The sequence below is a fragment of the Alosa sapidissima genome, chromosome 19, assembly GCF_018492685.1.
Source record: "Alosa sapidissima isolate fAloSap1 chromosome 19, fAloSap1.pri, whole genome shotgun sequence".
Lineage (NCBI taxonomy): Eukaryota > Metazoa > Chordata > Actinopteri > Clupeiformes > Clupeidae > Alosa > Alosa sapidissima.
Window position 1 is genome coordinate 4,301,283 of NC_055975.1, and position 21,931 is coordinate 4,323,213.

At 39.7% G+C, this 21,931-nt stretch overlaps 1 protein-coding gene across 1 annotated transcript; it reads left to right on the plus strand.

Moving 5' to 3' along the window:
* The first annotated feature begins 3,701 nt into the window (after positions 1-3,701).
* smyd2a (SET and MYND domain containing 2a) lies at positions 3,702-21,029 on the plus strand. Its single transcript, XM_042073479.1, has 12 exons — positions 3,702-4,231; positions 5,207-5,270; positions 6,517-6,627; positions 14,444-14,504; positions 15,095-15,219; positions 16,194-16,261; positions 17,473-17,575; positions 18,362-18,472; positions 18,835-18,958; positions 19,238-19,412; positions 19,584-19,692; positions 20,116-21,029. The coding sequence occupies exons 1-12, from the start codon at positions 4,059-4,061 to the stop codon at positions 20,191-20,193; spliced, it is 1,302 nt and encodes a 433-aa protein (XP_041929413.1). The 5' UTR covers positions 3,702-4,058; the 3' UTR covers positions 20,194-21,029.
* The last annotated feature ends 902 nt before the right edge of the window (positions 21,030-21,931 follow it).

Below are 21,931 nucleotides of genomic sequence, written 5' to 3' on the forward strand. Positions count from 1 at the left end.
AATGCTACCCAGCAACACATCAGTAATGGCGCCCGCTTACTTCCAGTAGTTTCGCCGGATTCGTGTATATTCCCACAAGGTGTTTGGGTGCTCTGAAAATGAGAACCAAAATTATTTTTCAGACTTGTGAGGTCTGCTGTTCAGACCCTGAAGTAATTTATTTTCTGTTCATTGCTTTTTGTGAGAGTGTTTCTACTTATCTCAGGAACATAAATCAAAAGCCTATGTTGAGTACAAATGTCTTCTGAAGGCCTAAACAGAGCCCAGCCAAAAACTCCAATACAATTTTGATCAACTTTGAGGGACAGCTATGACCATGCAGGATCTTCCAGACCAAACATGACGATTTGCTGCATACTATTCCTATTACATACTACATGCATACTATGCCAAACATGCTACATACTATTCCTATTTTTGTACCAGCATGCAAAATTTGAGCCTCCTACATGGTTTACTTCTTGCTCAAAGGGCTTGTGAACTTTGACAAAAAAAGAGGTACAAAGAGTGTGTCTCCTGGGTAACATAGGTACACCTTGTAATTGTTTCAGATTTGTTTGAGACAAAATGTGCGTGGGCTCTGGTTGAATTGATGTGGAATGACCCCTTTGCCTCAGGACAGTCGCAAAAGAGGCAGAGGAGGGGGCTACATGAAAACTTAAGGGGTCTCTACCGTGGGAAACAACTCCTGCCACACCCACGCCATACCCCCTGCTACCTACTGTACCCCAGAGGCGTGGGAAAATGTGCACATAGAACTTAGGGAAATGAACTACATTGAGGAAATTCAGGGAAACACAATCAACCCTGCTACATATACACGATGTGATTGGCCTGACCGAAGTTTGTTTTTTCCAGCTCGCAAGCCAACGGAGAGTTGCTAGACTACCCTGGCTGCAAATCACATTTGCTGCCGCTAGGGTGCGTCTAGATTTCTAGGATAGTGTTCACCCAATACAGCCAATCAAAACTGGAGGCATAGCCACCAAAGCATGATCTTCCCTAGCGTTCATGGGCATCGGAAAAACCTTTTTCCCAGTGAAAACGTCATCATTCAGCATCATTCACGTCACGTCATGTGTGAGTCAGAGGTCGGAAACTGGGGCTAGATTTTGCTAACAGAGTTGCCCAGTTAGGGGCACGTCATCACTTTTGTCGTCACATTATAGTTTGTTTGTAGTCCATGTCCAACAGTTTTAATGTGAACTTGGAAATTTGCCGTTTTTCTCACTTGAAAGCTTTCACAAGCGTCTTACACTATATTTTAAGCAAATACAGTTGTTTATTTAGGATTAGTGAACATATGTTGTGGCATCCATGTTTGTCACACATTCCGACGGCAAAGCACATGAACACTCGCTGTGGGAAAAACAAAGTAATCCCAGGAGCGGTCCTTGTCATTCCCAGGTGCCATGAATGCACCAATATTTCGTAGAGCCCGACCGATTTATGGGCGGGCCGATATTAGGCATTTTCCAAACTATCGGTATCGGCATTTATAATGGCCGATAAATGAATATTTTAAAAATAAAATAAAAACGGACGAAACACCCTTCAACCATGTCATGAGTGTTGGCGTTGTATAGTTTGTCCACCAGAGGGCACTCTACACCGTCCCTGCTGGCAACACTCGTGTATAACGCGCCACACATCCTGCAACTTGCTGATCCAGCCGAGTCGGTTTTTGTGTTTTTAAAATGCATTATCATATTATTTTTGTCAATACTCATAAATAACTACAAATAACTAATGTTAGGGAAATCTGTTAATGTTTTGTTGCGCGTTTCTGAAAAAATATATATATATCGGCCGATATATCGGAATATCGGATTTTTAAATCAACAAATATTTGTATCGGTATCGGCCTTCAAAATCCTTTATCGGTCGGGCTCTAATATTTCGGCTAAACTTGCTGAGCGTATTTACCAATTTGTCCTTGACATAACACCATGATACTTTCATGGCAACGTCCTCCAGCTAGACTGCTACAACCCCCGCATTGCTGCTTGCTGCTATATTCATAGTTGTGCTAAATTAGAGGTGAACTTTAAACATTACATTTAATTTTATTAATTTAGTACACTTTTATCCAAATCAACTTACAGAAAGACAACAAGATTGAAACTACAGCAGTGCAAAGGAGACCTTAGCTAGGAATTACTACTGCAGTCAATACTATTACTAGAGGCTAAGAGTGCGGACATTATGTCCTTGTCAAAGTGTGGTAGGAGGAGAAAGTGGTAGAAGAAGTGGGTAGAGGAAGGGAGAGGGAAGTGCATTGTAAGTGTGTTAGGTTGTTAGAAGTATTAAGAGAGGAGGTAACCTTGGAAGAGTTGGGTCTTTAAGAGCTTCTAGAAGACAGAGAGGGACGTCCCTGCTCTGGTGGCACTTGGCAGGTCGTTCCACCATCGGGGGACCACAGATGAGAATATTCTGGATTGCCATATGTGTACCAGACGACCTTCTTTGGAGGAGCGCAATGGCCAAGGGTTAACATAAGCCTTAATGAGAACAACATGACAAACACAATAACATTGTAAACAAAGCATTGATTAATCCAAAACAACACGTGGCATATGAATTCATGTGTCGGCCTACAAGATAAAAACGTTTTAATAACTTATAACGTGATAAAATTATGACAAAAATTGCTGCATGGAGCAAAGAGAGGAATTTAGCTGAATGGCCTCATGGTGGCAGCATAAAACAAGTAGAGCTAAAGACTGTGTACTTCTTCCACATTTTGAGTTGATTGCCTTTGCTTTTCATTGCTTTTCACTGAGTCACATGCATTTCTTCTGTGCTGTAAGCCAGAGGACTTTTTTTTTTTAAATCAGATGATCAATTTATAGTTTTTCTCAGTTGCTTTGGTGCATTTCTCAGATCAGAATTGAAATTTTCAAAACTACTTGTTCAAACTCCATGTCATCCTGTCACTTGTGCACATCATAAAAGCAAATTTCTCCCGACCTTGAACAGACAGCAAATGCTTCAGTACATCCATGCAACTAATTTGGTACAAATGTCTGCTGTTTTTTACATTTTCAACTGCTATGGCATGTTGGTCAAAATGCACTATACTGGTTCCATGCTAAATAGTCCTACCCCATAAAACAAACTTGTCATACCTAGATGTCATGTATATTCCTTTTGCTGTAAAGTACAGTAAAGGCCTTTGATTTCTGTAAACAAATTATGAACATGCCTTCAGCACTGTAATAACTTTGAAACATATCCAGTGTCTAGCAATCAACCCCCCGACCAAAACACACACACACACAATACAATAATGTGTAACTCTGCAGTTAGTACTGATTTGTATGTAGCTGTTGTGCATTATTCATTAGAGAATACTTACAGAGTAGGCTAAACTGTCATAATGATAACATGACAAAAGACGTTAAATAATCTTACTTATAAACAATCGCGTAAGGATTTGTCATTCTAACAGTTTCATTAGCATTAGACTAAGCATTTTGTGCAACATAGGCTACGCGCTATTGAGGGTAATCCACTCACTGTAGGCCTGTGATGCAGGTGCACTATGTTGTGCAAGCGTTAATGATGATTCGAGAAATGCACCAAAGCGACTGAGAAAAACTGTCATATGAGTTTGGCAGCTGCAACCCGATGGTTCTAGCCAACTTCTGATGAGCAGTGAACGCGTTGACTGTATACGGCCATTTATAACGGGCTTTAAGACAGCTCGGAATCCATAATCATGAAGCATCAGCTTGGCTTAGCCCACTGAGTTAGCTGGGCTGGCTCACAGGGTTGACCACTTACTAGGACGACGCTAGCAGGCTAGCAAGGGTGGTATCAAGCACGGTTTCTGCAGTAACTAGTTAGCTAGTCACACTAGCAAGCCTCAATATATCGGCTGAACATCATCATCCTTCAAGTAGCTACAGGCCGCGAGGGTTCATGTTATAAGCCGCACGCATTGAGTGTGCTTGTTGGCTAGCTCACTGCATTGTGTGTAGCTTAGAAACGAGCGTTAGCTAACTGATCTTGGAGTCGTCCACTATAAGTTAAAAACAGAAAGGGCTTAAGACAAAATGAAAAGTGAAGGAATAGAAGGCACCGATAGGTTTTTGAGCCCTGGCAAAGGTCGAGGACTAAAAGCCTTGAAACATTTCAAAGTAGGGGACCTCGTGTTCTCCTGTCCAGCTTACGCATACGTCTTGACAGTGAATGAGAGAGGTGCCCACTGTGAATTCTGCTTCACGAGGTATGTCATTCAAAATCATGGTTAGTGTTGCTGCTACTGTTACCTCACTATGTAGATCTGTAATCATTTATGTGATGAAGACAAAGGATAAGGCAAACACGACACTTATTTTACCTATACTGTCACGCCCATCTGAGGCACTTATAACTCAATTAGGGAGCAACTAGCTTGTCTATCAGAGCAACATGCAAAAACAATTGATTGTATCATGACTATGATGACATATGTATCGAGTCTGCAGGCAGTAAAGAGTCTAACTTAATACAACACTGGCATGAGCAATGCCAGAAAGGCTACAGCAGACTGTGGCTGTAGTATTATCTAGTAGTAGGTACTGTTAGGTAACGCTATCTTAATGTGCATAATGTCAGTAGATTGCCATAGGAGTTAACGTTATTTGCAAGCATTTGCGACCACTGGCCTGTGCTTCGTCGTAATTATTTTTGGCAGTTCATGGGCCTTTTCACATTGTGATACTGTCATGAATATGGGCGCCAGCATGTTACAATCAGCTGATTACGTCGATGGATTTCTAAAGAAAGGAAATTACTTGTAACTGGTTATTTCATCAATAAAATTGCATTGTGCTTATTGGTTGTTAAACAGATCTAGGTCTATGTTAAAAAAAAATAATTGCGTACATGTATTTAACCAGCTGTTACTTAAAACATTTAATATCTTATGCAATTGTTCACTATTTCAGCTTATCAATTTTAGACTTATGCTACAGCCTGTTTTGATTGGCTTCCCGTTTACTATGCCCAATGTCTCCAAAGTTTGTAGAGACGGAGCTCTTTCTAGAAACAACGTTGCTCTGAATGGCAAATGGTCACTGAGAAGGTTGTGCCTATAAATGTCTTGGCACGTCCTAAGACAGTATGTCACTTAAGACCCTCTTGAAATGTGTTTCTTACAGAGAGAGTAATGCAGTGCTCTTTTGATAACCTAGGTTTTCCTTCTCGTTTTGATTTACAGACAAGAAGGCCTGTCCAAGTGTGGAAAATGCAAACAGGCGTATTACTGCAATGTGGATTGCCAGGTAAAGGGAGACGTATACATACAAGTCCACTTTTCATACATCTAAAGAGAGATGCTCAGTTACATCATCAGCCATCATTGTCCATATACAAGAAACCATTATCGCCTGAGCTAAGCCCAGGCCATTTCATGACACACAGACTGCTAAAATTAGCTAATATAAATATTGGTTGAGTACCAACATGACTACAAATCTAAACTGAACATACCTCAAGACATAATGGAAAAAGGAAATGCAGATAATTATACATAATTGCATATTTCTGTCATTACAGAATCACAATTTAACCCCATGTTTAACTGTTTTATTGTCACATGTTTTATGGAGTCAAATTATGTTTACTTTAGTAAGACTGTGTATTGGCAAGGACTTCATGATACGATAGGCATCACAATACATGGGTCAGGATACAATACAGTTATAAAGTGCTATTGCAGTGGGTAAAAAAAGTCTTTCTGTATCTGTCCTTACAGCTTAGTTGGCGTAGCCTCCAACTGAAAACACGTTTTTGTTTGACCAGTAAGTTGTGTAGTGGATGGGAGGTATTGTCCAATATATTTGGATATTGCGATACAATACATATTGCGATATATTGCAATACTTTTTACCGAAAATGTAAAAATAGAGCTGGAAATACCATTTGTTGTGTACCACCTGGGCAGTATAATATGTAGATCACATTATACTGATAACTCAGCAGACAAATAAAATATACTGCAATAGTCAGCTGTATAGACCTTTTTGCACTGCCTAATGCTTTAAAAAAAAATATTATATCTTTCGCCACTGGCAATAGGAAAAAAAAATAGGAAACAGTGGCCTGAAAACACGGCTCCATACACCACCTGATTATTGGAAAGGATTCATTTGATCTGAACTTGTCGTTGCTATGGCAATCCATCCCTTTGCATTAGGGATCAATTTGCTGTTTACTCGCCAAGATGCAGGATTTTGTATATTCCTTTCTACCCAGCCACCAGAGAGGCAGTGTTAAGATTAATTCAGTCTTTTCTCTCCCGAGATTCCCCCGCTTAGGCTACTCTGTCCTTTTCTTGTGTAAAGCGTGACTCACCAACAAAGGGGGCGGGGTGAATTTAGTATTTATTTAGCTTTTCGTTAAGAGAAAAAAAAGCAGCAGGGGAGTGTTTGTCTTTTGTTTTCAAGGCATTTGTCTGTAAACATCTAGATGGTTTGTGCCTGACTGGGCGTTGTACTTTTTAAAAACTGACCCATGTCACTCCCACAGAAAGGCGATTGGCCCATGCACAAGCTGGAGTGCTCAGCCATGTGCGCCTACGGTGAGAACTGGTGCCCCTCCGAGACGGTCAGGCTGGTGGCAAGAATCATTGTGAAACAGGTGAGGAGGAGGAGTAAAAGAAGGGATGGGGAATGGTGGAGAGAAGGGAGGGAGGGAGGGATAAAGTTGTTGTGTGGAGACAGCTGAAGATGCCAATGAGGGCAACAAGGGTGCACAATCCTGAAAAAAGGGGTTAGTTTAGGACACCCCTCATGAAACAACGGATCCCCAAAGGTTTGTGGGTGTTAAAAGGCAAATGTAATTTTATGACCCACATAAAAACAGGGTTGCTTTTACTGCAGAGGGGGCACAAATAATTCAAATACACATCAAGCTGAAGATACATGGGGCAACTTTCTAAACAATGTTGCTGGGCAACCACATGACACATTCCATGTGCTCTGATTGGATCATTGTGATAATTTGCCTACAGATGGTTAAAGTTCTCCAGGGAAAAACAAGTAAGGGATAATGGATGACACGGCGGTCTGTTCACAGAAGTTAATGCACGGTCGAGGTTGTAAAATGGCCCCGACGCGAAGCGGAGGGCAGTTTAAACCTCGTAAGTGCATTAACTTCTGTGAACAGACCACCGTGGAGTCCATTATCCCGCTTATTCCACTGTTGCCACTTGCGTTGTATTCATTTCCTGTTACAATTTAAACGTTTTAATTGCTAAAACTGTCTTGTTTGTAGAACTACTTTCTTCCGACACATATCAATTAATTTCTCAACTTGCAGGACAAACTGCTGTTACTAGTTCTAAATGGATGGTTGCTACGGCCAAAGGCCAGTCGTTAGTTCTATCTCTCCCGTTGTCAAGCGGGCGTATCCCAAGATTCTGATGAACTTTAGCTTTGAAACATCGCTATTTTACCTAGCCTGCTGTCATCCATCTAGCTAAAAGCCACCTCCGTCATATGCTACAATGTTACTATGTTCTGAACGTCTGCATTTTACAGCTCGGCAACGTGACGGTTCATTTAAACTTCACAACGAGTTCGGCGAATTAATATACAAGTGTGATACGGCCAAAAAAATGTATCTACTTCATAGGTGTGCAAATAACATACGGTTAATGGTCGTTCTAAATTATGTAGGACAATGGGAAATTCAACCAAGCAGTGGAATAAAACGATGTTAATTCTGTCCACACAACAGTTGTTTAAAATCTCTACACACACGAGAATTCAAACAACGGCAATGTTAACTGACGGTTTGTGTTACCAACAATGCTATTTTGAGGGTACATTATCAAGAGCAATATCTATAGCTTCTGGTCTTTCTGGTAAGGTGTCCCTAGCAATGACTGTTTAGTACAGTTTAGTTTATACTACCGGTATATCCCCATTTCTTGTTGAACTTCAGAAAGAGTTCATGGCCCCTCATCTGCATGAACGCATAAGAAGATGAGTCTTGTTCAGTTCTCTGTTTCTCAAAGTTGTTAAACTTTTGAAGTGTTTCTTTGCTTCTAAGAGTTTTTGTTGGTGATGATGTTTTTTACTAGTGTATTACCTATTTTGTGATCAACAAATCTCAGGAAATTGTCTACCTATCTTTGCCATACTTGAAAAAATGCATAGACTGTTTGGGTATTTGTTTCAAGATGCAGGTGATTTTATAAATCTGCAGCACAGCCTTCAGGATTATTTTGGAGACTGTGATAAAAGGCTCACACATCTAATTTGTAGATGTTGGTTAACCCTTAGAACCCTAAGCTGTTTTTAGGGCATTTTCACTACCTTTATTCATAAGGATTTATTCTGGTCATTGTAAGTGCCACACACACATAATATATATTGTTTTTTTCAGGAGAGTCTAGGCTATCCAGATCTGCCATCATTTCATGTATTAATACTAGCATTGATTTTTATTTAGATTTTTAAAGAATTAAAATATAAAAAGTGTATTATAAAAATTCTTATATTTCAACATGTATCTCACCACAGCAAGCTCACAGCTCTACATGGATTTCATGTGTGTGTAGGGCAGACTGTCCTGAATCGGGCAATATAATTGCCATGTTGGAGAAATACTCTGGGGCTGAGCAATTTACAGAAATATGTGTGGTGTGATTTATGGAAATAAATGTCATTTTTTATTTAGTGATGAAAAATGACCTTTCTGCGCTCCATATCTGTGACACGAACTGATCTGACCTGACTTGACCCGAGGTTGCGTGTTAGCCTGCGTGCCTGTGTGTATGCAGTCATAAAAATTTCTCAACTTTTTACTGCATTGCCATGAACAAAGTAAAGGCAAAAAAGGTGTTTATTTGTTGAACAAATTGGGATGCAATGTGAGCCTTGAATTGGATGCCATGCAGGAATTTGCTAGGAACTCAAAACCGGAATATGAACATGCTTTGCCATAGAGAAACACATGATGGCATTGGATTATAAACATGCTTTGCCACAAGAACAGACAAAAACGTGGGGTAAGTCCAGCTATATGAAGTTATTATTTTGCTGTTCTTTCGTCTGTTTTATAACCCAGAAGGACGTACTTGGTATCAAATGATAGATCTCCTCTTTCATCTGACATACGTGGCATATCTATGTGATCACGGGTCCGCGAGTAATTCAAACGAGAGTAATGGGTGTGCAGCGTTGGTTTGTGTACATGACGTTATTATTTTGCAGTCACTTCGTCTGGTTTTATAAGCCAGAAGGATCGATAAACATAGTACCAATGGATAGCCCTGTGCCCCCTCTTTCATCTGATATGCTTGCCATATCGATGCGATCACGGGTTCGCGAGTAATTCAAACAAGAGTAATGTGTGTGCAGGTGAACGCAGAGAAGTATAGACTGTAAATATGATGCGATTTGATTTAATTTCATGATTTTTTTTTAATTTTCATACTTGATCGTACAGACAAGTGTGTAGTCTCGTTGGAAAGCCCCACCCCCACTGCTCTGTCATGCAATAAAGGTTTCGATGAACTGCGATGAACAGTTCCGGAGCAATGTAACGGAGAAGAAAGGGTGTGTTTTTTGACGCACTTTGCGTCAATCGGGTTCTAAGGGTTAAAGCCGTGCTGGGAGCTGACAACATAGAATGGGAGTTCAATGAGTCTGGCCAGAGCCATATAAAGGTAGAGTTGCGACAACTCCATTGACGCTAATGTTCCATTTTTTTCCAACAATGGCAGCTAATGGAAGCCTGAAATAGTTCCCGGAAGTTAACAATTAATAACAGCAGTGCAGTTACAGCAGTATAGACTGTTTGTAGCCAACATTTCAGACTCATCCGAATAATAATAATAATAAATATAGCTGCAAGCAGCAATGTGGGGGCCAAGCAGATGAGCAGGAGTTGTCATGGCAACCCAATGTTGTTACATTATACACACACCCAATTAACCCCCCCGTCCCACACACACATATACATGGATAAACCTCCTTTCCCACACACCCCAATAGCCCCCCACACATACGCATACCTCAAACATCACCAAATTGATTGTGCGTCCTCAGGTTGTAGTCACGAGTCCACATACCAAGTTTGGTGTTGATACGAGAAAGTGTTGATAATTATAGCGCCTCTAGTGGTCAAAGGTCACTAAATATATTGAGCGTCTTCAGGATGTGGTCCCAAGTCCATGTACCAAGTTTGGTGTCGATACGAGAAAGTGTTGCAAATTATAGCACCCCTAGTGGTCAAAGGTTGCTAAAATTATTGGTCTCCTTAGGATGTGGTCCTGAGTCCATATACTAAGTTTGGTTTCGATACGTGAAAGCATTGCTTAAATATGAGCCCATTTCCGGGTATTATAGCGCCCCCCTAGTGGTCAAAGGTCATTACATTTATTGAGCCTCATCCTTATTGGGTCCTGACCCCATGTACAGACTTTGGTTTTTATATGTCAAAGCGTTGCTGAAATATGACTATACTTCACTGTGTGGCGCTATAATCACAGGGTCAAAATGCACCAAATTTCTTGAGCCTTCTCCTAATTGGGTCCTGAGACCATGTACTGAGTTTGGTGTTGATACGCGAAAGCCTTGCTGAGATATCACTTCACTTCCTGTTTGGCGGCTTCGCCATCAAGTTTGGCTTCGCCGCCAAACTTGATTGGTCGTGACGGGCGACAGGTTTTGAATATGGCTCCAAAAAGGAATGCGTTTATGAGTCATGGTCTGGCGATCATCTGCGTCAAGTTTCGTGAAAATCGGATAAACTTTGTGACCTTTGAAAACGTATAATTTGATTAATCTACTACCACTAATTTGATTAAATCTAATATGGCAGCCGGATCAATTACGTTGACATCACAAATTCACATCTGTCGGCCTTACGGTGTGTTTCCACATACCGAAATTTCGCGTCGCTCTCATTGAGGTTGAATGGAGACGAAATTCGCCCTGGTTGGGCGAAATGAAAGCGAATCGCCGAGGCAGGCGAAACAAAGGGATACAAGAGGTTTTCTTGCAGGGTTCAGAACTAGCGCACCACTCACCAGACAAATCAAAAAAAAAAAAAAAATAGCCACCGACATCCAATCAAAAAATAGGCTATTCGTATCCGGGTAAAATTCCAAAATAGCACATTCCCTCCCTCACGTTATGCTTGTGTGGGGTTACACGTTTAAGATTTCAAAACTGTACCAACATTCTTTTTATTCAGAAATTCAACTGTCTGTCATTTGGTAAACCATTATGACACTTTACAGGGTGTGTAAATCAAGCCTTTTCACGAGCGTTTGGCCTATCCTACTTTAAGGCAAAATTATTTCTTATCTATAAACTAAACTAAACTGTCGGTCATTAAGAAAACATAATGATTGTGTCATTATAGCTTTGTGTAACCCAGACATCAGCAACGTTCATTTTACACGATCAATCACTCTCGTGGCTGCCTGCACTTTCCCTGTCGTCACGGCTGCAACTTTCGCACTCGTTTGTGCTTTTTAGCGCCGTGTTCATCAGGTCCCGGGACACCCGTCTGAGCCTCCATGGACCATGTCAACAATGAATGGAAATTGGCTTATTATTAACGAGTGTTATCAATTTGAGCGAGTATGCTACACATACATTTTTTTCTAAAGATACAGGACTGCTGCAGACAATTGACCTGCCAACCACAAGTAATAGCAACCCAAGATGATGAACTTGCTGTCCTTATAAAAAAAAATGGTCTCGGCATGCACATGCTTAGTCCAATGGTATAGTGACAATATAGGCTACTCAAGTGAATAAAGCAATTAGCCTAATAAATAAAATATTTGTCTCACTCAGTACATATACATCTCGTAAATTGGTAAGCCACAGAATATCCCAGCGTCACGATTATTATATTTCAAGATTCCAATCTATCCCACGTAAATATGAAAAGTTATTTCTACTGACATGCTTCCTGGTGACATAAAAACACAAATGGTTTCTCTTAAGGCTGACATAAGAGACATAGGCTATGCATTATACTTTCCCAGATGGGTACAAATCCCTGACTGTCCTGAAAAATAAACAAAAACAAGATATAGGATGTATAGATTACAATGACAAAGTCAAGGTCTCAAAGGGTTAATGCCCCTAAAAATAATTACAAAAATAATTCAGTGGAAATGCATGGATTCAGTTGCTTCCAGTAGCAGCAACTGTAATCCATGCATTTTTACGGAATTATTTTTGGAATCTGATCCCTTTATCATACCTGTTTGTTCGTACTCGTCGCTCGACTTATCGTGACTAAATTCAAGATGGCGTCTATAACTGTAAAATTCCTTAAGGTACTGTCAGTATAAATCGTCTTGTAAATAAACTACCAGTGCTTTTTCAAAGTTCTCTATGTCTCGTTTTAAATGTCAAGGCCTTCGGAAGTCTACCAATGAATTATGGAGCTACTTTGAGCCTCGTAAATGGTGTAAAACAGTGATTTATTTGCATGGCTAGGCCGATGCCCGAGGCACCACAACGAAACACTGTGTTGGTAGCATTGGCTAACTAGCGCCAGATTTCTGAGTGTAGGGGACAAGCCGAGGTGAGCTATGAGACATACGTTCACACTTGGTATCATGTTTCAACACACTTTAGGTCAAAATCACACCGGAATTATCCTTTAAGGTAGTTCGCTCATTATCTCAGATCAGTGAAGAACTACCAGAGAAAACGTTGGGGAGAAAACTCAGACAAGTTAATGTTAGACTTAGACTAGCTGTGTTACAGTTTCTCGTTGCAAAATTAAAATCTCCATGCGCTTTTGTAGGCTACACACAGTCTCAAAAACACTGTTTACAGCTCTTGAGTCACGTACTAGGTCATTTTTTTATAACGATAATTTAGATAGGACTAGGCTACACTTATGGGGTGGGTGCTATTGTGTTTTCTAAAGAATCTCCCGTCTTGGTTTTGTACATAAACTAATATTAAGTGACGCATACGTAAAAGGGAGAAGAAAAGGTCCCCTTCCGATATTTAGCAGGCGGTCTGGAATTTAATTTAATATTGTTGTAATGGTAGGATAACTACACAGTTTACACAATAATTACACTGTGTTATAAATATTGTATATCAATGCATTTATTGTCTGTCAATTACCCAAAATTGTGGCTCTGAACAGTAGCTTATTTAATGCATTAATTTCAAATCCATTGTCAATCACTTCTGGGAACTTTTTGAAGTTTACATGAACCACGTGACCTTAACGTGACGTGACGAATTTTGAACACCCATTGTCGCAACTCTACCTTTATATGGCTCTGAGTCTGGCTATTTCCGTTTGATCCATGTACTGTTACCACTCAACTTGATTGTGATCAAGACGACCAGTGTTCTCTAAAACACTGTGAAACCAAATCACTGTAACTAATCAGAGCATTGGCCTGGGGGTTTAAATATAAGCTGTTTCAAAAATATCCTGGAAATGCACACAGAAATCCCTCCTGTTCCCCATAACTGATATATAAAGGTATATTCTTAACCAGACTGATATATATATATATATATATATATATATATATATATATATATATATATATATATATATATATGAGTCTTTTTTTCTTTCAAACTGATGGTATGATTTTTAGTGTGTGAAATGACTCTGGCTGCTGTTTGTTTGAGTGTATGTGTGGGTGAGGTGCTCGTGAACACTTGTGCTTAGTCGCTGGGGAAAGAGACAACAGGGAAGAGGTCTAGTGCTCTCGTTTCATTCATCCATAATAGTCGTCCACTGAGGTCCACAAGATGTTGACTTGACAAGGCAATACAAAGTAGCCTCACTTGGCCTATGTCGACAGGAGTGGAATGTCTGGTCAGGTTTTGTAGCGATAGATGAAGTCTCTCACACAAATCACATTGCATCACTGTGGGCATATTTTGGCTATGTCTTGTCATGAACTGTAACGGCAGAGCTGGCTACCTGTGTAACTGTAACTAGTGGTTGATCACCAGAAGACTAGCTCTATGTAGCATAGGAAAGAGAACCTTCTGTGTTTTTCCTCTGAAATACAATTACAGGTGTTGGAGTTGGCAAGTTAGTGCTGCTGAAGCACACTTTTACATGTAGTCAGGGAGTGCGAGCTTGTTAAAGTGTTCAAATGTGTGAAAAAGTTCAAATGCATATTGTTGCATGCTGTCTCTATAGTTTTCTCTATCTGACAACAGTTACCCTAACCTAACCCTAACCTTTGTACACACAGGTACATTCATTCAATCACATGTAACTGGGCAAGAACAGAACATACACTTCCAGATGGCGAACCGAAATTCTTAGCAAAACTGTCACAGTAGTCCTAGCCAGATGCATTCACTGCGAGTTGTCACCTATAAGGGCGTAACTGGAATAAATTGAATTAATCAATAGTACTTTTTCCAGCTGGAGCCCTTGTAATGCATTTGTGAAAATCATAATTTTGTGTTTTCCTTTTCAACAGAAACTGCAAAAAGACAGGACTCCGTCTGAGCGGTTGTTAGCACTGAGCGAGTTTGAGTCACGTAAGCACAGCTGAACAATCATGATGCTTTCAATGAACATTACCAGGAAGTGTTTATTTTCTGAATGTACTGTCAGTGTTAGGTGACCTCACAAACTCATAAAATGGAAAATGGTCAGAAGTTGAGTTACGAGCTCACTTGAATACTTTTTTCTCTTTGCTTTTTACTTGATGATTTTGAGCTGTAATAAGATGCATACAACTGTATCTAAGACACCTTCTGTTGTAGTCAGGACGGCCAGAGATGTTCAGTGCATCAGACATCCGTTGCAGCATTAGGCTGCAATTCTATGTGTTTCCTATGTTTTAATAGATAGTATTCCATTTTCATACATAATTAATATAATCAAATGTATAAATGTACAATTGTACTTATACATTTGATTATATTAATTATGTATGAAAATGGAATACAATTTCAATTTCACAATTTCAACAAAAGTTAGTCCAATAATAATAATTAAAAAAAAGCCATGCTAGATATTGCTTATAAATGTCAGAATAATATTGCCTACTGCTGCTGGGCTTGAACAAATCTGTGGTATATTGAGGTTGAGGTTATTTTTCAAGGAATCCGTCATCTCTCCCCAGACCTTGACAAGCTTGACAATGAGAAGAACGAGATGAATGAAGCCGACATCGCCGCACTTCATCATTTTTACTCCCGACACCTAGACTTCCCCGACAAGGCCACTCTCAATGAGCTTTTTGCTGGGGTAATGGAGCATATATGTAAATATTAGTCACCTAGCCTTGCAGTTGTGAGAGAATTTATATTTTTAAAATCTTAAGGCATTCTTTAATTCCTGTGGTGATGGGCATACTTCACAGTACAAAATGGGGCTTATTATTGCATGAGGCAGCATGTCAGCAGTCACTAGTCAGAGTTATGTTAATGTGTCAGCATTGGCCAAGTCATTAAGGCCTGATTGATGCCAAGATGGCTTCGCCCATGTGGTGCTGTCCATGTGGTAGCCCCTAATGTCCTGTGTGTCCCAGCTGCTTGCGCCCATTCACTACCAGCTGTCCCCCCCCCCCCCCCCCCCCTCTTCCTCTGGGAGGTCTCGCCACCTTAAAAGGCCTTTCCACTACTACATACCACAGAGGCCACCACGTACCCATGTACTCGTTCACTTCCACATATACACTGCTCATTTTAGGTCTTCCTCACTCTGCTTCCGCTACAGCTTTCTCAGTCACTTTCACTTTCTTCTGTTTCTCAACCAGACACTCAAGCATGCATGCACTCAGACAGATAGACACACACAAACACACACACAGATTCGCTCTCTGCGTCTTAATGGATTTAGTTTCGAGTTTTACTCTAGGACCCTCCCCCACTCCCAACATCTCTCTCTCTCTCTCGGCCCCTCCCTCCTAGGATCACCCCCAACCTTTCCCATTCACTCTTCACCTCTCAGCTGCTCTGTTTGTTAATGCAGTGCTGATGGTGTCAATTGACACTGCACTTATACTGTGGTAACTGGTAACTCCCAAGTGCCAATCTTCCTGCAGTATTACATTGAATAAAACCAATGAATTGACAGTTTCACTCTTTAATCAGTCAATACATTGATCTCTAATCAGTAGTTCTACACTCTACATTCTGGAATCATATTCTGTTGATTACATAATCACTGAGCAATCCACTAATAGTCACATTTTAATGAAAGTCTTTTTATGCCAACAGGTTAACAACAATGGGTTCACAATTGAAGATGAAGAGTTGTCTCACTTAGGCTCCGCAGTATTTCCAGAGTAAGTCTCCTGTTTTAGTTACTGCAATAATTCCATTGCCCAGTCCCCAAGTATAGTCTACAGTTCACACATAACTTTTGAACCTCTTGAGTGCAGTTTTAATCTGTGTCTAGTTTTTCCAGAATAACAATAACTTCAACAGGACTTTAATGAAAGATGTGCACACTTGCAAAGTAAACTATTTTAGACAGTAATTTTACTCTTGCATCATCATCCCTTATATTATTATTTGTAGTTGGTGAATTGTTTATTAGGGCTGTCAGTGTTAACACATTAATCGTAATGTAATTAAGGACCAAGCATAACAAGTTCCTTTTTTTTTAATCGCATTAATCGATTAAACGCTGAATGGCGTTTAATGAGTGTGGCGCACTGCGTTTTCGACATTCAATTAGCCTAGGCCTACATTAGATTCCATTGTTTTCAATACAACTCTGCACACCAGCATCACACTTTGCTGCCACCACCATGTTAAGTCTTTTTTTTTTTTTGCATTTTTCACATGCACTTGTGCATATTTCTCAACATGAAAAGTTCCTTATTTTCATCTGATCTCAGGTCATAAGGAATATAGGCTATATGGAGTATTTTTTGTTTGTTATGCCTGTTAATAGATGTGCCTGTGTATAGAAGAATACATTGTGTTGCCTCAGGCCAACTGTACATCTTTTGAAATTGTATTTGAAATAATCAAATACGTTTTAAAGTTAAGTTCATAAAGTAACTTTCTTTGCTTTCATTTGATTCACGATCAGGATACACTGGTAAGAATTGCTTTACACTGTTAATATGGACTTCTGGAAATAAAATATGCAATTAATCACGAAATTCAATCGCGAAATGCATCAATTCAAATCGTTTGACAGGCCTAGTTTTTGTACATATGAATAGGGTAAAATGTTAAGGCTTAGAAATATTTTAATAGGTTTTCAAACCATAAAGCCTAAGCTATGGCTTTGTAATAATGTGTTTATGAATGTTACATGAGGAGAATGTTTTTTGGTCTAGGCATGCAGTACATTGATGTTATGGTGGTCCGCACTGAACTGGCTTCTTTGAAAAGATGACTGTGCTCTTTTTTTTTAGTGTTGCTAGTTTGTGTTTTGGCATTTTGAGGACATTTTATTTTAGCTCACCTTGCACAGAGCCTCTGCATCACTCTCTATTTTGAGGCTGCGCTCGGTTAAATCTTCCATCTCTCCTTCCTGCAGTGTTGCTCTGATGAACCACAGCTGTAGCCCCAATGTCATTGTGACCTACAAAGGGACAACAGCAGAAGTGAGGGCAGTGCAGGACATTAGTCCTGGGGAAGAGGTGAGGCTCTGCAGCATTAGCATCTTCACAACTGAGAAGAAATCAACAATGATCGTGATTGTGAAGTCTCTAATCTTGCCCATGCGCACCTGGAACGCCTGGTATTGTGTTGTTGTCACAGGAAGAAACATGACCCTTTTCATGGGTTTTAAATGGGTTGGATAGCCGCTAACAACTTAACACTAAATAGTTATCCAGTACTGTACATTGAGAATTCTCAGAAAAGGGGAATTTCCTACATTGTGTTACTTTAAAAGTGCAATGTGGAGGTTGGTATCAAAAACATAAATTTCCGGACCCAACATAATTTGCATTTGTAACAGGACAGGAGAAGTGAACATTACCATGCTAATTGTATTCCAATTAGCATCTTCATTCTTTGTTTCAGGTGTTTTTATGCCTCCATTTACATTTGTCATTGCTTGAGAAATTTGCAGTGTGTAAAAAGACTTAAAACTTTATCCTGCCTTCAAAATGTCACATTTCTTCTGTTTAGCCACATTTTTCTGTCTTGGCAATAGAAAAAAAAAACACATTGCAACGTTTTACAGGGTTTCTGGCTTGTACCAACACATACTCCCACATTTGGTTGTGCATGTAAATACACAGTTCACATTCCCCTACATTAAAAAGATACTCCTACACCTACTCCAGTACATTTATAAACATATGAGCATGCGCTTTTTTATTTCCTTGCGGACACATGGGTTTCTAAAACATTCCATTAATGTTTGTGCCTAATATTAGTAGCAAATGTGTTTTATCCCTGTTTTGTACTTGCTTTAGATTTTCAACAGCTATATCGACCTGCTTTATCCCACGGAAGATCGGAATGAGAGGTTGATTGATTCCTACTTCTTCGAGTGTGACTGTAAGGAGTGCACCACAAAGTCTAAGGTCAGCACTTCAATCCAAGGAAGTTGAATTGTTCAGTGCCACTGCCACATGTACGACTAAATTATCGGAAACATCCAATTATTTGAAAGTCTGAGCCCTTTTTTAGCTGAAGGACTACATTTACATTTTCTCAAAGACGGGGAAAACCCTATTTTGGCTTTTTGACTACTGTGCAAGCACTGACTGAAACTAAATTAAACAAGACACCACAGCAGTTAACCTTTTACTAGCTAGCCTCAATCTCATTCAGATTTTCAAGTATCAGGTATCAAGTTCCAGCATTTTACTGCAAATTACTTAGTCACAATGCATAACTAAAAGGGGATCTCCTTTGTCCCTGACTCGATGTTCTGCCTCCTCAGGATAAGGCCAAGATGGAGCTCCGGAAGAACTTGAGCTCGCCCCCAGAGCCAGAGGAAATCAGACAAATGGTGAGGTATGCCAAGAACGTCATCGAGGAGTTCCGGAAGGCAAAGCATTACAAGAATATCCTTTCTTGCTCCCTTGCTTTCCTCTAGAGCACACTTGTGTGGCATAACCTTGTCAATATGATTCCTACTGTAGGTTTCTCAGTTCAAAGGTCAGAATATGTGAACATATGTTGTTTCATGAGAGCTATGGGGCCACAGTAACTTGTTATAAACTTAACAACTTCAAAACTTAATTTGCACAACATATAAGTAGTATGACAAGCATTTTGACACAGTGATCAATACATAAAGTCAGTAGACACACCCTTATTTTTAGCCCTTGACTTTGTTGCACCCCCAAATGAACTGTTGGAAATCTGTGAATTGAGTCTGGAGAAGATGGGCGCCATCTTTGCAGACACAAATGTGTACATGCTTCACATGATGTACCAAGCCATGGGAGTGTGCCTCTACCTGCAAGACTGGGACGGAGCCATGAAATATGGGGAGAAAATCACAAAGCCATACAGGTAATGCAATTGTGATATTGGATATTACTGATTTGTGCATGAAATATGGGAAGAAAATCACAATGCCATACAGGTAATGCAGTTGTGATATTGGATGTTACTGATTTGTGCATTGTGTTGGAAGATTGTGAGCTGATTTCTTTTTCTTGCTTCTTGTCCTTGTTATTGCAGCGTGCACTATCCTCTTTATTCTCTGAACACAGCCTCAATGTACCTGAAGCTAGGTAGACTATATTTAGGACTGGAAAAGAAGTCACTTGGAGTCAAGGCTTTAAAAAAGGTAAAGTGTCCTAATTTTACCCAAAAAATGTAGTTGTATAAAGACGTTGGTGCTGCTGCCTAGATTGCCTAGACTGCCTGCCTTATTGTGTAGGCACTTGGGATTGTTCTGGGTGTCTACAGTATAGATGAACAACTTCTAGGTTCAGAAAATTGTCATGGGATTTGCTCATCTATTATAGTTTGCTAATCAAAAATGCTTTAATTCACAAGTGAAGTGAAATACAGTCACTACATCTCAGTAAAAGCTGTCAGGATGCCCCTTCCTATTTTTTGATGTTGATGTTGTTATGACAAACATATTTAGGACCTTGGTCTTTTTCTCTTAAGAAGTGCACCCTTCCTTACAATGTTGGATCAATATATCTGATGTTATTTTAATGCATGTTCACATCTTTCACTATGTCTCTTCCCTATCCTCAAGGCACTGGCCATAATGGAAATTGCTCATGGCAAAGATCACCATTACGTAGCCGAGGTCAAGCGAGAGATGGAGGAATAGAAAAGAGAGGAGCGGAGGAGAGCCTGACCATAGACATACATGGATAGCGCATTGACATACGTCCATACGAGTCCAATGCGGTATCTACCTATATATATATCTATGAGCCTGACCACCCTGACGTTTTGCACCAACAAAGCTGCATGGCATGCATCTTATACCTCTACTTCAGTCCTTACAACCAAGCGATGTCAGAACAATATTCAACTCTTTCTAATAAATGTTACACGTGGACAATTGTGGTGGTGCACACCTGTGTCTCACATCTTTTTGTGGATTTGTTAAGTGTTTGCTACAGCACCTTGTCAGAAGAATATTCTGCACTAGGCCTAAGACAACAAGGGCTTTTTCTTTTCTTTTCTTTTCTTTTTTTTTTAAAAAGACAACAAAACATTCACCACGTTTTTAAACATACTGTTTAATGGATCCGTCTGTCCTCTTGCCTATTGTAGCAATGGAAGGGAAACGCAAAACACTATTGTGAATCAGAACAAGATAAGAATGCATATTGTTTTCAGTATTGCCAGTTGATAAAATCAAAGATTTTGCATGATTCATTTTGCACAGACCACATGCATTACGGTAATGCATAAAATTCAGTGGAAATGTCTTGATTATCTGTGATTTATTTAATTGACTGTCATCAGAACTAGAGCACACTTTGGAAGCCCACTCTCTTAAGTTTCATTTTCAGAAATGTTGTCTCTGGTTTGTTGTTCTGTTGTTTCCTGACATGTGGCATGGGCCATACTGGAATGCAAAAAAAGAGAGAAAAAAACGTATACCGTTATTGCATCAAACTTGCAAAAATAAACTCCAAATGCAATTTCAACCAACACTGTTGTTTGTTTTGTTTATTCTTTTTAGGTTTATCTGAAGGTTATTGTCCCTGGTCCTGTGCAAATTTATGGTTGTGCCTATTTATTTAGCTTGTAAAAGTATATGAAGAGGTGTACGTGCTTTGTGACTAACTATGGCAATGGTACTCCATCGTTGTAAGTTGCTTCAACTTATCTGCACTTTGTGTCTGGCCAGTTTCCCTTTCCCACATGTAACTGCAGTGGTTATGGGTATTTGACTGGTCTCCACAGACATCAAAACTGCTGTAATGCATCTCCATTTGAGAGTTGTCTCAGTAAAATAACCACATAATAATAGTGACTTTATTTTGATATAGTAAACTATATTAACTGTGTAATACAGTTAAGGGTAAATATTGTTTAAGATAACGCTAGCAGGTGTAAGAATAGGTCTAGCCTACACACTTATGGTGGCATGTTGACTGGGATTGCTGTGGACAACATAACTCCATCTGCTGTTTGTTTACAGTAATGCAACAAGACAGCGTGCGTGCAATGTTGAAAGCATGACTGCTAAAGGTAACCTTTTTGAAAACATTATTTTGTGGTTAAAAGCGAGCAAACTCAAGAAACATGTAATGGACTTAGTTGTGTTTTTATATTATATACTTTAATTACTATTTCTGCTGTTAAAGAATGTGTTTGTGTTGTATGTATGCTGCTGAGACCTTGAATTTCCCCTTGGGATCAATAAAGTATCTATCTATCTATGTGCCTCAGCATAACATTTTAAGCAAGGGTCCAGTAAACAACACAAAAAATGCAAACCATGTCAACTGCTTAACTTGAAGATCTTCCATCCATAGCACTTCCATGTCCTCATTACGTAAATTGTACATTTGCATTATAGAGTTGCACTAATAATACTTACCATTGAG

Bases quoted from the DNA above. Each gene is read 5' to 3' on its own strand.
- smyd2a (XM_042073479.1), top strand. From the start codon at position 4,059: ATGAAAAGTGAAGGAATAGAAGGCACCGATAGGTTTTTGAGCCCTGGC. The intron at 6,628-14,443 runs GTGAGGAGGAGG...CCTTTTCAACAG, and splicing joins CAAGAATCATTGTGAAACAG to AAACTGCAAAAAGACAGGAC. The intron at 19,413-19,583 runs GTAATGCAATTG...TTGTTATTGCAG, and splicing joins AAAATCACAAAGCCATACAG to CGTGCACTATCCTCTTTATT.